Source organism: Giraffa tippelskirchi, chromosome 5 (genome assembly GCF_054371585.1).
Source record: "Giraffa tippelskirchi isolate mGirTip1 chromosome 5, T2T-mGirTip1v1.2.pri, whole genome shotgun sequence".
Lineage (NCBI taxonomy): Eukaryota > Metazoa > Chordata > Mammalia > Artiodactyla > Giraffidae > Giraffa > Giraffa tippelskirchi.
Genome location: NC_137279.1, coordinates 27,508,020 through 27,523,756, shown reverse-complemented (window position 1 = coordinate 27,523,756; position 15,737 = coordinate 27,508,020). Strand labels below are relative to the sequence as shown.

General features: G+C 49.9%; 2 protein-coding genes across 2 annotated transcripts in view; one reads left to right on the top strand and one right to left on the bottom strand.

Moving 5' to 3' along the window:
• Positions 1 to 4,474, top strand: part of CASP9 (caspase 9) — a 45,733-nt gene extending 41,259 nt beyond the window's left edge. The window contains exon 12 of the mRNA XM_081488083.1: positions 4,110 to 4,474. The gene's annotated coding sequence lies outside the window, so the exon portion shown is untranslated. The remainder of the gene's footprint in view (positions 1 to 4,109) is intronic.
• Positions 4,475 to 5,382: 908 nt separating this feature from the next.
• On the bottom strand, positions 5,383 to 12,372 carry CTRC (chymotrypsin C). The gene is made up of 8 exons (XM_081488093.1): positions 11,588 to 12,372; positions 10,044 to 10,135; positions 9,848 to 9,945; positions 8,871 to 8,996; positions 7,942 to 8,078; positions 6,989 to 7,134; positions 5,974 to 6,126; positions 5,383 to 5,459 (listed from the first exon to the last, which is right to left on the bottom strand). Exons 1-8 carry the CDS (start codon positions 11,625 to 11,627, stop codon positions 5,445 to 5,447), a joined length of 807 nt encoding a protein of 268 aa, XP_081344219.1. The 5' UTR covers positions 11,628 to 12,372; the 3' UTR covers positions 5,383 to 5,444.
• Between the last annotated feature and the right edge of the window lie 3,365 nt (positions 12,373 to 15,737).

The window sequence follows — 15,737 nt, the reverse complement described above, 5'->3', positions numbered from 1 at the left end:
TTTTATCTTGAATTAATGTGAATATGCCATTCTGTTCCATGTTTCTGTGTTTATTTTACTATAAAAATAAGATTTTCCTGTAGGAGGTCACTGAACAAATACCAGTTTGGCACATGCCATGGGCTTGCTGTGTGACCTTGGGCAAGTCACACAGGTCCTCTGGCCTGGGGCTCTTTATGAATGAAACACAGAGAAGGACATATGCCCAGCCTATTTAATCACATTTCTGGGAGGGTTTAGAAGTGACAAAACTCTTCATCTAACAGGCTTAAGCCAAAGAGTCGTTCACTGGAACACAAGGTGGAAAAGCCCAGGAGCAGGGCTGGTTTCAAGCACGGCTGGATCCAGGGCCCTGGTGATGTCTCCAGCACTCAGTTTATCTCTATCCTTTGTCTCTGCTTTTCACTGTGAGAGTCCACTCTCAGGCTCCATTACATGGCCTGTAGGAGCTCCAGCTTGTCCTATGGGGACAAAAGGGTTACAGAATCTCTGGTCCAGGGTTTCTCAACTATGGCGCTATTGACATTTTGGATGATGGTTCTTTGTTATGAGACCCAGAATCCTGTAAGCTACAATCCTGTGCCTTGAAGGATACTTAGCAGCAGTCCTGGTTCCCACCCACTAGATGTCAGTAGTCTCTTCCCTCCTCCTCCAAGTTGTGACAACCAGAAGTGTCTCTACTCATTGTTGAATGTATTCTAGAGAGCAAAACCATCCCCTTCATTTTGCTGCTGTAGCCTCACATCACTTATCTTCAAACCCATCAGGGAATGAGCCAGAGCTTCCTGGTAGTTCCCACAAAAGTCCTGTAACTCTCTCTGATTGGACCTGCCTCAGGTCACATGACCATCCCTGAACCAGCGGTTGTGGTGGGAGAGGGGATGCAAGTGTGGATTGGACAGGTTTAGGACTAGAGGACAAGTCCTACCCCTAGATCTGGGCACCAGGCTCCAGATGGAGGTGTGGGGGAGGGACAGCACCAAAATAAGAATCCAGGTTTCTGGAGAGGGAATAGAGGCTGGGAGAACAGATGAGTTTTATAGCCCACTTCCTCCCGCTGGGGTTCAGTCCCCATTTATATGTTAATGGACAACCAGGCAATCTGTGAAGTTCTAAACTGGGCTGTGTCCTTGAGGTCTCAGTGGGGCCATGGAGATGCAGACATGAACTTTCATGACATTTATGACTCATTTATAAGGGTTCCTCTGAGAAATCCAACGCTCAGGGGTTAGAGACTTGGGTTTGCAGCCCTGTGCTTCTGGATAGTGACTGTGGTTTGGATCCTCACTACTCACAGAGTGGTTTGGACCAGCATAGCTTAGGATCTGGTTAGAAATGCAGACTCATGTATCCACACCTACTGATTCAGCATCTGCAGTTTAACAAGATACCTAGGTGATTCTCCTGTTTGTTAAAATTTGAGAAGACCTGAGCTAGAGCAAGTTTCATCTCTAACTCAATTTCTTCACCTATCAAATAGAACAATAAAAATCTTATCCAGCTCTTAGGGTTGTTGTTAGAATTAAGCAATGGTTTATTCACTTAGAACACTGAGAATTGTCAATGTGCAATAAAATGTTCACTCTTCAGTCCTGAGACCTGCAGACATCAGATATCAGAATAGCACAGAATTATCCAGACTTTACCATCAAAGAATCTGAGGAGATCAGGGGTTGGCAACCTGTTTCTATAAACGACCAGACAGCAAATGTTTTAGGCTTATGGGTCGTATGGTCTCGTTTGCAACTATTCAATTCTGCTGTTATATTGCAAAATGCAGCCCAATAGCCATAGTTGTTTTCCAGAAAAACTTTATTACAAAACAGATTTGTTTTTCAGGCTCTGGTGTTCAGTAGATTAACGATCTGGGGTCTAGCATGTGGCAGTCACAACAACAAATGTCTGGGAAGTTTCATTCTTCACCTGGAAAGCTTGATCTGAATTTTGCAGCGTATTTCATCACACAGCTGGGTTTATCTTAACGTGCATTTTTTTTTTCTTCCCACACAATCTTCATAGGAAATCGGTGCTTTGGGAAGATGCTCTGTGTTTATTCTCTGCCATTACATGCCTATCACCATGTGAACATTTGCAGATAGGTGCTCCTACTTGATGAGTGAGTTTTAGGGGACTGGCCACCAGGGCCTGCTGGGAATAAAGCTCCCCCTCCTAAGGAATAAAAGGGAGAGGGGAGATGTGCCATTGGGGTCCAGGTATGAGGTCAGTAGTAGTAATGACGCCTCCTGTCACAAGTTTCTGCTGGCTTCCAAAGGGAGGTGGAAGATGTGCCCATTTTACAGATGGGGAACCTGAGTCTCTGAGCGGTTAGGTGACTCAGCTGCTGTCACTGTTTGTTAGCCAATAAATACCCTCCTTTCTGCTCTATCATATTTCATGCTATTAATTTGTGTCTTAGATAATGTGAGAGTATGAGAGATTTCCAGGATGGCTCTGATTCTTCACCTCTCACTTTATCCATGCCATTTGCCATGCAATTTTTTAATGGCCTTCTGGGAGGAGTTTGAGAGCCCTGTGGAGCTGAGTTTCCCCAGTCAAACCCAGACTTGCTGCTACTGCTGCTGCTAAGTCGCTTCAGTCGTGTCCGACTCTGTGCGACCCCATAGACGGCAGCCCACCAGGCTCCGCCGTCCCTGGGATTCTCCAGGCAAGAATACTGGAGTGGGTTGCCGTTTCCTTCTCCACTGCATGAAAGTGAAAAGTGAAAATGAAGTCGCTCAGTCGTCTGACTCTTAGCGACCCCATGGACTGTAGCCTACCAGGCTCCTCCATCCATGGGATTTTCCAGGCAAGAGTACTGGAGTGGGGTGCCATTGCCTTCTCTGAACCCAGATTTGACCCCTAGACATATGAGTGTTTCCAGCCAAAATCGGCAGTTAACCAAAATAAGCCACCTAACTGACTCCCAGCTGAACACGTGTGTGAGCAATAAATACCTGTCATTTGATGCTACTGAGGGTTTGTGGTCGGTGGTTATGCAGCACTATTAATTATGCCGGAAGTAGCTGATGCAGCTGGTGAAGGCCCTTGTGAACATCTGTGAGCAATTTGAGTTCAGAATTGCCAGTTCTTCTCAGGATTGTCAGCACACCCACAGCCTCCACCCCTCCCTGGCACAGCCATTAGAGGAATCTGTGTGAGAGGGTCCTTGAGGGTTGGGGATTAGTGGCAGAATAATGTGGTTGTAAGTCACACAGGCTCTGGAGTCAGACCACCTGAGTTTAAGTCCTGGTGCCCTATTACTAGCTGTGTGACCTTCGGTGAGTTTTTAAACCCCCTCTGAGCCTCAGTTACCTCATCTGTAAAGGGGGATACTAATCAAGGTTGTCAAGGTTATTGTATAAATGAGATCAAGTACATGAAGCTCTTGGATGGTACCAGGACCATTGGTCACCCTATCCATGTTCTGTGCCTTATGCTCTAGCAGAAATAGCTGCCTGGAGATTCTTCCAAGCAGTCACCATGACTTTGCTTATGCTCTTCCCTTAGTCAGGAAAGTAGTGACCCCTTATGATATCCCCAAGAGTATCAGTTAGAAGTGTGCTGAGCTGCAAGTTATGGAAAACCTGACTGCAGTGTTTAAGACAAATGTAGATTCATTTTTTCCCCACAGAACTTGATATTCAGAAAATGGTTGCTGGCATCAGATCTGCAGCTTGATGATGTATGAGCTCGTATCTCTGTAGTTCTCTTGGCCACAAAATGGCTGCTTTAGCCCCAGGCATCACATCCACATTCATATTCATCACAGGGCAGTAGAGCTTGGTGATCCAGAGCATGGGCTCTGGAGCCAGATTAACAAAGTCTGGATCCCAGCTCCATCACCTTCTGGTTAAATCACCTTGGGAAGTCATGAAACATCTCTAGCCTCAGTTTTTTCATCTGTGAAATGGGGATGATATTAACAGACTTTGTCTTAGGATTGTTTTGGGGATTAAGTGAGGTAATACGTGTAAAGCCTGTAGAACAGTGCCTGGCACACAGCAAGTGTTCAGTACGTGTTAGTTATTACTTCATTATTATAATTGTAAGGGACTTGGGGACAAATAGTAAATAGTATTAACATTTAGCACATCTACCTTCCAATATAGAGACAACTGCAAAAGAAGGAGGTCAAGCAGGACCAGAGGGCCCTTGGGTCAAGCAACCAGCAACATCTTCTGTGCTTGGATACCTTCTGTTCAAATGTGAAGACTCAGCCTGGGGTATCACCACCTCTAGGAAGCTGTCCTGGACTCCTCTCACCAACTGACACTGGTTTAAGTGTCCCTTATCTGTGCTCCTGGACTGTATTCCTACCTTCACACTTACATAGGGACCTTAATGATCTGTTTATGGGCCTGTCTTCTGCAGAGCAGGGATCTTGTTTGGACTCTCCCTGGATTCCCAGGGCTGAGTTGGTGCTGGGCTTCTTGTGGCTTCCATTGCTTGTTGAGTAAATATTTTTTGAGAATGAGCTTGGCATTGTGGGAGGTCATGGTCCCCACCTCCAGGAACCAAAGTCTGATGGGGAAACTGGGCAACTCATGGACAAACCAGAGGCAGTCATAGTTGAGAGTTTTCCTAGGAAGACTTTAGAGGTGAGGGTGAGGGCACCTCCCTCCTAGATCAGCTGTGGACTAGGAACCCTGGCGATCCTCAGGAGTGCCCTAAACTAGGGGCCCTGTGGTCATGGGTCAGGGCCCCACTTGGATCCACCTCCCTGGACACTGGGTCCCTCACCTTTCTGGCCCCATGTGCCCTCCAGTCGGCCTCAGGACCAGAGGAGCCTGCACCGAGCCTCTTGTTTGTGCATTACTGGTCGTTTCTTCCTGTGACCTGGCCCAGCTTTTTCCTTTTCTGGGCCTCAGTTTCCCTGCCTGTCTAGTGCAGTGCAAGCTTGCCCACCTCTGACCTGCTGTGACTACATGTGGAAGCCATTGCTGTTTGACCAGGGTGTGGTGGTTCACAGCTTATGAGATGTGTGTGTGTGTGGGGGGCAAGTCTCTGGTGTGTCCTTAACTCGTGTGCCCTCAGGCACCAGGTTGCCTCCTGGGATCGCCTCTGCCCCCAGCACCCCCAGCAGCTCCCCCTCAAGGCCAAACCAGCTTGACTGAGGGGGCCTCTCTTTGCATCCTTGGTGTGGAAGGGGCAGCTCCCAGAGAGCTTTGGAACCCGCAGGGGACACGAGAATCAAAAATGAAGGCAAGGGACTTCCTTGGTGGTCCAGTAGCTAAGAATCTGAGCTCCCAATGCAGGGGGCCCAGGTTCAATCCCTGGTCAGTGAACTAGATCCCACATTCTGCAACTAAGAGTTTGAGGGCTGTAATTAAGACCCAGTGCAGCCAAATAAATAAATTAAAAAAAAGAAAGAAAGCAGGTAGCTTGAGGGGGAAAGAGGTTTATTGTGTTTGTCAGGATTTGTGGCCTGGGCTCCTGGGGATGAATCACAGCTGCAGTTTCTGGAGAAGCAGAGAACAGAGTGAGGGACTCTGGGCTGCATGAGTCTCAGCCAGGAGGGAAGGAACAAGGGGGCACAGCAGGTAGTCCCAGGCCTTAATGAGCCAGGCTTGCCTCTGCCCGCAGGGTTGGCCCCCTTGGCACTTCCCACCACTGTGCAAGTGGGTTCAGGACACTGCCTGCTCCCAGGGTGACACCCTGTCCCTCCTCAAGAGATAAATGGCCATTGATGCCGCCCCCTCTCCTGTGTTGGGGCTGCATTTCACCTTTGGGAGCCCTGCTGGGGAGCCTAGGGTTGGGACAGAGGTGTTTGCTGAAGCAAATGGATTAAAGGGTTGGGGAGTCAATGGCCATTTCCTTTACTGCACCTGACTCAAGGCTGCATGCAGTAAACACTCAATCAATACTTCTTGAGCAGGTGAATGAATGAATGAGTGAGTAGAGGAACAAGTGAAGAAAGGGCAAGTGAGGGTAAGGGGCGGGCAGTGAGGAAGGAGGCCTGGGAGGTGCACCCACCTCGTTGATCCAGTCGATGTAGGCAGACACACGGGTGAAGACCGTGGGCTTCTTGAGGATGTTGCAGCCCAGCCCGGAGCCGAAGCTGACGATGCCTCGCACATCCCAGTTGCCGTTCTCGGCTTGGCAGTTCAGGGGGCCGCCCGAGTCCCCCTGCACCAGATGGGGTGGGCATCAGAGGGAGGCTTGGGCCACAGGGGCAGGTCAGAGTGGGGCATGTGAGTTGGCCTCTCTGCCTTGGTACCTCCTGTTTTGGCCTCAGCATGTCCATAGTGAGGGAGGCAGAGAAGATATGGTTTGGGAGTGACTTGACCTTTATCCTAGGGGAGCCCTAAAGTATCAGATTAAGTCTTGATTTGCTGTGTGATCTTGGGATGATGAGAACCCTCTCTGTGCCTCAGTGTCCCATGCCTGAGTCTGAGCTGCCCAGAGAGGTGAAGATGCTGGAAGTTGTGTAGGAGACCCAGGAAAGTGAGGAAAATGGAAATGGGGAAAGGATCCTGTATTTAAAAATGGGACAGTCTCTGATTTCCCTAGATGTTTCTTGCTTCTGTGTCAGATTCCCTGAGTCCTCTGTCTCCCTGGAATGATGGAGTTGATGATATGACGGAATACGTGCCCGGACTAGAATGAAGTCTCTTCTACATGCATCAGACTCATTTAGTCCTTACAGCAGCCCTGTGCTTACTGTTGCTCCATTTTATAATGGGGAAACTGAGGTTCAGAGAGGTCGAATGGCCTGCCCAAGGTTATGCAGCTATGAAGGGGTGGGACTGGGACTCGGATCCATAGACTGGCATTCAGCTTTCATGCTCTGGCCGTAATGCTGGTGGGGGAGGGGAAGGGGGACAGTGACAAGTTTTTCCTAAGTCTCCTGAACCCAACTTGGACTCAGTCTCCCCCCAGGGAGAAGGTTCCTCATGGGGTCTCCCACTTCTCACTCCTTTGCTCTCCTCCCTGCCCCTAGCACTTGGCCATCTGAGTTAGGGCTGGGGTGCAGAGTCTGGACACTCACGTTGCAGGCTGAGATGACTCCGTCGCCCCCGGCACAGACCATGGTTTCCTTCACCGTGGTGCCCCACCAATCTCTCTGGGAGCACGTGGCATAATCCACCACGGGCTGCAGGCCCTGCTGCAGCTCGGCGGCAATGGGGCCGTTGGCTGGAGAGAGAATGGGTGGTGACTGGGCAGGCAGCCCAGGCAGCCCAGGCAGCCTAGGAAGCCCTGGCCCCAGGCCTTCAGGAAACAGACGGCTAAATGGGCTGGGCCAGGCCAGGAAAGTTCTGGCAAGACTTTGAGGGACATACTCACATGCCTTTTATTGAGAGGCAAGACTCTGAGCCAATGGTCCCAAACTGGGTTAGAGACCCTTCAAAGGGTCAGAAAGGTAGAACCAACCCATAGAAAATCCTCAAGAAATAGCTACCATTTATCTTTAATTTATGTTCTGGGGTTTTAATTGTTAATGGTTTCCTTGTAGTTCTCTACCTTTGGTGTCACATGTTAAAAGATTTTTCTCACCCCCAAATTTTCTAAGTACTGATCTGCATTTTCCTCTAAGTCTTCTGTACGTTCATTTATTTGCATTTAACCTTTAAATTCAGCTGGAATTTACTTGAGAATTCCATTCACTGGAATATACTTGGTATATGATCTAATCTCCTACCCCAAAATGGTTAGTTTCATTGATTTAATAGTCACTTACATGGCACTTAGTACATGTCCAGCCCTGTTCTAAGTCCTTGACAAATCTCAGTCCATTTAATCCTTATAGCAGCCCTTATGTGCACTTGGCGTGTCTGTCACATGGTATGTGCTTAATAAATATTAGCCATCATTACAAAGTTTAAGAAGATGTGAAGATGTTACGGCAAAAAGGAAACTGGTGGGCAAAGGTGGGTGGTGTGCTTATTGTGGGAGCCGCTTCCTCCAGGAAGGAGCTCGTGATTTGCCAGGGGCTATACTCACTGTAGAGACGGCCCCAGCCAGTGACGTAGCAGGGGTAGTCCTGAGGCAGCAAGGAGCCCTCCTCCGGCAGGCAGGCCACCTGGATCGTGTCACTCAGTTCCACGGTCTCTGCCAGCTTGATAAGGGCAATGTCATTGCTGGAATCCAAAGTGGAGATGGTGAGTGACAGGAGGGCCTGGTGCACCAAGCAAATGCCAGGAGGCCTGGCCTGTGAGTTGGGAGTCAGGCCAAGGGTGACCAGGGGTCCTCTGCACACATCCTAGACTGCCAGGTTTTACTGGTGGACCGAGGTGCTGGGGAACAAATGATCTGCCTTCTAATTCCATCACCTGCACCTGTAGGGGTAGCTTCTTCCCCTACCTGTGTCTTCACATCACGACAGGCTGAACAGAGAAGTGACAAGAGCAGAAGCCTTCTGAGCCACTGTAATTGAACCACTGTATCAACCGAAATTAAGCTAAAGCAAATTGGAAATTATGACGGTAAAAATACTTGCAGATTCAATTTTTAATGTTTCCGTGTCACCTGAATGAAAGTGGACAACCCTAGGCAGACTTGGTTTGATTTGTGGTTCTGCCACTCAGTGGGTTGTGTGTGATTTGAGACACATTCCTTAACCTCTCTGATCCTTGCATTCTTGTCTCGGGCTGTTGTGAGGATTAAATAAGAGATGGCACTTAAAGTGCTTATTGCAATGAAGGCAGGCATGCAGTAAGCATCAATAATGGGGAGTGCTGGCTCATCCCCTGGCTGACAGACTTCAGGTAACATACCATGGGGGCCTCGGGATTCTTATTGCACGTGTACTTTCTGGAGCCCCTTGGTCAATGATGGGAATGGGAGGGATGTCCGTCGGCCGTTCAGGGTGAGGATGGGGCTCAGGGACCCCCTCTTCTTCTGAGCCATGTGATGGCTAGCTGGGCACTCACCGAATGAGGAAGGAGTTCCACTTTTCGTGGACAAAAATGGTGTCCACACCCACGTAGAGGGAGCCTGCCTCGTCCTCCACCTCCAGGTTGTTCTTCCCCAGGGCCACGCGGTAGGTCAGGGTGTTGCTGGACAGAGCAAGGGGGCCAAGTCAGGGTCCTGCCCCCACTGGTCGGCAGGGTAGAGAGGGAAGTTGGGGCTCTGGTGATGCAGCTTCGGGGTCACTATGGGACTCATTTGAGGGAAGGCACAGTCCACCCCATTGACCCTTCCTAGGGCACAGGGTAAGGACTCTGGTCTTGGAGTCAAGTCCATTCTGACTGCTGGGTGGGCAGGCTCGGGCCTCAATTCTCACCTTGAAACTCACCTGCCAGGGATGCTGTGAGGATGAACTAGTCTACACTGCTGCTGGCCTGCATTATCTCACCTGTATTCCTCTCTAGCCACCTCCTCCTCTCCTCTCACACAATCCGCTCCGGCCACACCAGCTTCCACTTTATTTCTCAAACATACCAAGTGGACTCCCTTCTCTGGACCTCTGCATCGGCTCTTGCCTCCACCTGTGACACCTTACTTCCAGACCAGAGATTTCTTCCCTTATTTTCTTCAGATTTTGGCTCAAGCACCCCCTTTTCAGAGAGCTCTTCCCTGGGCCATGTCATTTAACATAGAACCCCTCATACTTTTTATCCTCTTCCTGCTTCTTTGCTTTCCTTCACTACCACTTATTTTGTTACATATTTACTTGTTGGATGGCCTGTCACTCTGTCTTCCACTAGAATATAATAAGCTCCCTGAGAGCACAAACTGCGTTTTCACTGCCACGTTCCCTGTCACATAGTAGGCACTCACTAAATACTTGTTGAATGAATAAATAGACAACAGAGTTACTGGATACGAGTAGCCTGTTTGTCCCAGTGTCTGGAGTGTGTGCCCTGGAAGAGTAGCGGGCGGGGTGTCTGGGTGACTTCTGGTTCACCTGATGCAGTGGGCAGCTGTGAGGACATGGTTGGGGGTGATCAAGGTGCCACCACAGGTGTGCTTCCACGTGTCATCCTTGAGGTACTGGAGGGAGATCTGGGGGAGGATGTGAAAGGACCACGTGTCAGCCCCCAGGGATCCACTCCCCACTCTCCTTTCCACCCCACCTCCCACGCCTGCTACAGTGAGCTTACCTGCCAGGGCCAGCTGTGGGGAATGGCGTCCTCTCCTCCCACCACGCGGGCTGATAGATTGGGCTGGAAGATGGGGACCCCGCAGCTGGAGGCTGGGGGAGATAGGGGAGGGAGAGCACAGGTGAGTGTGCCTGGTGTCTCGTTGGGGAAGGGACAGGTGGAAAGAGCTCATATTTAGGGGCTAGGCAGACTGGGGTTTGAATTTTCCTGTAAGACTTTGGGGAAGCCATTGAGTTTGCTGGGCCTCAACTTCCCTTTCTGTGAAATGAGTAGACTAGCACTAACCTGGTAATTTTGTCCTAAGAACTAAATGATGCATATGAAAAGTTGAGCAAAAGGTCTGGTATCGAGTGAAAGTTAAACCACTGAAGGAAACACCAAGGTAGGCTGGCTTGGTGTGAGTGCCCAGGTACACCCGTGTTCTTCATCCTTACCCTGCTGTCCCTTTTGAGGCCACAGCATGGTGGGAACGTGTGCACGTGCAACCCACAGAATTCCAGACTGTCCTACTGTGGAACGGTCAAGAGCAAGTGCTGGGCAGACTCAGACTCAAATTCTGCCTCCACCACTAACCAGCCATGTGCTCTTGAACAAGATACTGAACTTCACTGTGCCTCAGGGTCCTCATCTGTAAAATGGGTCTATATTAATAGACCCTGCCTCTCAAGGTTGATGGAGAATCAAATTGGCTCCTGAATGTCAAGGGCTTAGCAGAGCGCTTGGCACAGAGTAAACATGCAATACACAGGAGCAGCTATTTTTATTATTACTACTATTGTTGTTATCAACTGGAGGACTCCTAATGAAGTGCTCTTATTTGCCAAAAGAGCCAGTGAGCTTTAGAGAGGTGATATGGTTTGCTTAGGTCCTGCTGAGAGAGAGTGACACGTGAGTCAAGTTCCTTGACTCCCAATCTGGGAGAAGGCTGCCAACACGGAAAGCTGCCATCCTCTGTGCCAACACAGAATCCCCAAAGCAGATGCTGATCCCAGGAAAGGTAGGCCCCGATATTGTTTAATTGCTAAGTCGTGTCCAACTCTTTTGCAACCCCATGGACTGTAGCCTGCCTGGCTCCTCTGTCCATGGGATTTCCCAGGCAGGAATACTGGAGTGGGTTGCCATTTCCTTTTCCAGGGGCTCTTCCCAACCCGGGGATCAGACCTGCGTCTCCTGCATTGGCAGGCGGGTTCTTTACCACTGAGCCAGCTGGGAAGCCCAGGCCCCCCGATGGTCCCCGGGGTACTAGGGAATTAGGCATCTTCTGTGCCCCCAGGCTGATGCTACATCTTTCTGCACCTCATCGCTCATCCTCACCCTGGGGAGGTCAGATCATCAGTCCTGTTTCGCAGATACAGAAGCAGAGTTGCCCAGCAGGCAAGTAGCTCATTTGACACAGCTGATCAGTAGTAACTGGAACTACACTGGACCCACACTGGACCCCAAAGCTCCTTTCCCAAAGCCCTGGAGAGCAGAGGGCCCCTGCCCCCATCCCTGTCTGAGCTCACAGCCTGATGGTTGCAGCTGGTCCTGCAGCCTCAGCTTACCGTAGGCCAGGAGCGTGGTGAAGACCGTGAGGCCCAACATGTTGTGAATGCTCAGAATCAAGTGACTGTTGCAGTGGCCAAGGCAGCACTTATAGGCAGGTGGAGGGTGGGCCCACCTCGTCAAGGCCGAGCCACCACTTGGAAGCAACCTGTTCTGCCAAGGCTTTTCCCTGACCTTGAGCGATTACTGTTTAATTCGGGCAGAGATGGAGCTGGCTCGGTGGCATGGATCCCCAAATATCCAGAGACAGAGCAAACTCTTGCATTTGCAGGTATGGGGGCCCCGTCATGCTGCTTGGCCTGACTCATTCTTTTTAGTTGTCATTTACTAGGCACCTACTATGTGCTGGTTGCCATGCTCAGTAACTCTTGTAGTCCCTTAATTCTCCCAACAACACGCAGTAGACATTCTTGTCCGCTGATTAAACGTGACAAAGCTGAGACTCAGAGGGTCAGTGACCATCCAGGGTCACACAGCTGCACAAAAAGAGAACCAGGGTTTGAAGTCAGCATTTCAAATGTCAGCCTATGGCCAAAAACTGCTATGATGCACCACTTCCTTCTCTGTCTTTATAGCTCTTAGTTTGCTTCCTGTCTTTTTCTTTCTCCCTCATTCAACTAATACTGTTGAATCTTGGGGTACTCCCTGCTCTACAACACCTTCTCCCTTCAGGCTGTGGATGGAGGCTGAGGCCCTGGCATACCCTGGAAGGTTTTGGTTGGCCAAATTCCTACTTGGAGCCAGCTTAGTATCTCCCTGCAAGGCCCTCAGTCTCCTGTTCTTTAAAATGGGCATGTAGGATCAGATGAACTCTTGGGCTCTTTTCAGATCTTAGATTCCATGATTTAGATGTAAAGATTGAGTGCTACTCTGGATGCCCAAAAATTCCACCTGGAGCCTCAGCAGTTTGAGTTCAGCCTTGACCTTGGAGAGTCGGTTTACTTCATTTGCCCCAAGGCCTGACTTCTCGTCTTTGTCTCCTTTGAACTCATCCATGTGCTGTTTGGAAGTTGTTTTCTAAGCTGGGCCCACTGGTCATGTTGGGCATTATTTAACCATGCTGTCACTGGGAGCAACTGGGCAGAGGTGGGAGCTGTCTCTGGTGCACGACTAGAGTGCATGGCTAGCATGCATGGCTAGTGCCAGCTCCTCCTGACCTGGCCCTGGTGCAGGGAAAACCACTGGCCAGAGGACGCCATCACTCCAGGGGCTCAAAATGCCTAAAGTTATGGTGGTGACACTTGGCTGGCTGACCTGGTCTTCTGACCACCGAGAAGAAGAAACAGCCCCAGGAGGGCTGGTGAATATCTGCAGAGAGGTGCCCTGGGGAGTGGATTGCTGCGATTGGAAGGCAGAGGGCTTGGAGTTGGATTAACTTAAAGCTGTGCATCTTGCTTGCCCAGACTGTGAGGCACTGACTTAGTAGGTACGCAGAAGCCATTCATTCCTTCATTCCTCCTGCACGAGCTGAGCAGCTCCTGTGTGTAAGCTGTGTACGAGGGCTGGGGCCACAAAGAGGATAAGACCCTGTTCAGCTCTGCTGGAGCTTCCCGCTGGGCAAGGTGATAAACGTTCCTTGAATGTTCTGGGCCAAGGTCTGAAGAGCCCCGAACAAGAACACGTTAATCCTGGGTGGGAGCTTGATGGGTGCAGGTGAGAAAGGGTCCCTTTCTGCAGATTCCATGTCCAAAATGAACTTGAGATTCAAAAAGATGCACGCAGCTCTCTTTTCCTAGCAGGATTATTCACAATAGGCAAAACATGGAAACAACCTAAATATCCACTGACAGATGAGAGGATAAAGAAGACATATATACAATGGAGTACTACTCAACCATAAAAAAGAATGAAATAATGCTATTGCAGCAACATGGATGCAACTAAAGATGATCATACTCAGTGAAGTAAGTAGAAAGACAAATACCCTATGATATCACTTATATGTGGAATCTAAACTATGGCACCAACAAACCTATCTATTAAGGAGAAATAGACTCACAGTCATAGAGAACAGACTTGTGGTTGCCAAGGGGTGGGAGAGGGAAGGACTAGAACTTTGGGATTAGCAGATGTAAACTTTACATATAGGATAGATAAACAATCAGGCCCTTCTGTATAGTGCAGGGGACTGTATTCAGTCTCCTGTGATAAATCATAATGGAAAAGAAGATATAAAAAAATGCCTGTGTGTGTATAACTGAGTCTCCTTGCTGTACAGTAGATATTGACACAACAGTGTAAATCAACTATACTTTGATGAAAAATTAAAATTAAAGATAACAGCAACAACAAACCCCAAATGAACTGGAGGACTTGAGGCTATGAGGATGCTGTAATCCCATCCTATCCTGCTGACCCTTGTGTATTCCAGGGCCTGGAGTGGGGCCTCCCGGGATGAGGGCACTTAATGTCAGCCAGCCACTCAGGGCCAGACTGTGCTGGAAAAATAACCATGAGTGACTTGGCAGAGGCTGGACTCGGAGGTGTGGGAAACGTTAGGAAAAGCGATGCCAAGGTTGGGAGTCAACGAGGGTGCTGGTGAGAGCCTGAGAAACAGGGCAGGTGCCAGGATGGGGCCCATCATTTTTAGTTGCTGGGACAGGACTCTCTAGTAGCAGCTGTTACATCCTGGGTGGGGCCCATTAAGGAGGCAGGCTTGGGACTGGCAGCATTTCTCCTCAAAACCAGGTGAAAGTAGGGAGTTGGGGGAATGAGTGAGGGATTTGGTGTTTGGTGCTGGGGGCTGGAACTTGGTGGTGGGGAGGCTTACTGGGGTTTGAGGAGCCACCTCCCTTCCCCACTCTTGGTCCCTTAATCCCTTCAGGACTCCTTATTCCTCTTGTGCCCCCTGCCTGGGCTGGGAGAGGGGGTTCTCATGGTGGCTGGGGCTAGGGCCCCTCCCAGCTGCATCTGATAGGGGAGGGCCTGGCGTGGGAACGGTGGCCTATGTATCTCACATTCTGAGGGCTTGAGGCCCACATCCATCACTGGGCCAGCTGGGCTGGGGCTCTGGGGCCTGAAAGCCCTTGCCTGTCTGTATCCTTCCCTTAGCTCTGAGACCATTTTGCTAGGATGTCAGGGCTGCCAATATTCTTCCCTTGGGAAGGCAATTGAGGACAATGCTTCACCCAATATACAGTGTTAATGATATCAACAGACAGTGTTAATGGCATCTCGGGCCACAGGTGGCACGTGGAGTGGCCTTTCTCAGGAAATAACGCTTCAAGGACGAAGCCTTCTCCAAGCAGGAAGCCAGAGGCGTAGGGCATTCTGGCTGCTGTAGTGCCACCTATGTCCACCTGGGGGCAGTGATGTACAGCATCATCTCAAAATCCTGCCCCCGACTCCCACCCCACAGATTGTACCTGGGAGAGGGGGATACCCTACCTGGAAGCCAAAGGGGAGACCTTCGCCCACCCTCACACTGACCAGATGGGGAGACTGAGACCCAGGGAGTGCCTAATCTGTCCAAAGTCCTCATATAGGCAGCAACCCAGCTCATTCCTCATCACCCCACTATCCCAGTAACTGAGGAGGCTTGGAGTGTCTGAGTGTGAGGGAGCCTTGGCGGGGCTCCCAGGTGCATTAGTCCAGAATCCCTGTGGCCTTGGTGCCACTTCTGGTGCATGTCCTCAAATGAACTTGGCAGGCAGGGTGGCTAGATGGGTAGGGACATGGGCTGTGGACTGAATGAGCTGGAGCTGCCCCATTTACCTGTGTCTCTTGAAGACTTTCTGGGTCTATTCTTATCTGAGAAAGACCGCCACTCCCCCACCCCCATGGGCTGACTGTGAGGATTAAATGAATTGATACACTGACTTCTCTGGTGGTCTGGTGGCTAAGACTCCATGCATCCAATGCAGGAGTCTTGGGTTTGATCCCTGGTCAGGGAAACAAATCCCACATGAGGCAACTAAGAGTTTGCATGCCACAAGATTCTAAGTGTGGCAACTAAGACCTAGTGCAGCCAAATAAATAAGTAGATAATTTTTTCTTTTAAAAAAGAGCTGAGACAGCATGTGAACATCAAACTCAACTTCTCCCTTTAGGAAGAGTCCCCTCTTCTCCCTGGCTTCTGACATGGGAGCCACCTGAGCAAATGCTGCCCCCACACCCAGGTGACCTCACCCTGTCCACTCCTTTCCCAGC

Excerpts from the sequence above, each read along its gene's own strand:
- CTRC (XM_081488093.1), bottom strand. The coding sequence starts at position 11,627 with ATGTTGGGCCTCACGGTCTTCACCACGCTCCTGGCCTACG. Across the intron at positions 8,079-8,870 it reads TGGAACTCCTTCCTCATTCG|CAATGACATTGCCCTTATCA; the intron begins GTGAGTGCCCAG and ends TTTGGATTCCAG. Across the intron at positions 7,135-7,941 it reads TGGCTGGGGCCGTCTCTACA|CCAACGGCCCCATTGCCGCC; the intron begins GTGAGTATAGCC and ends TTCTCTCTCCAG.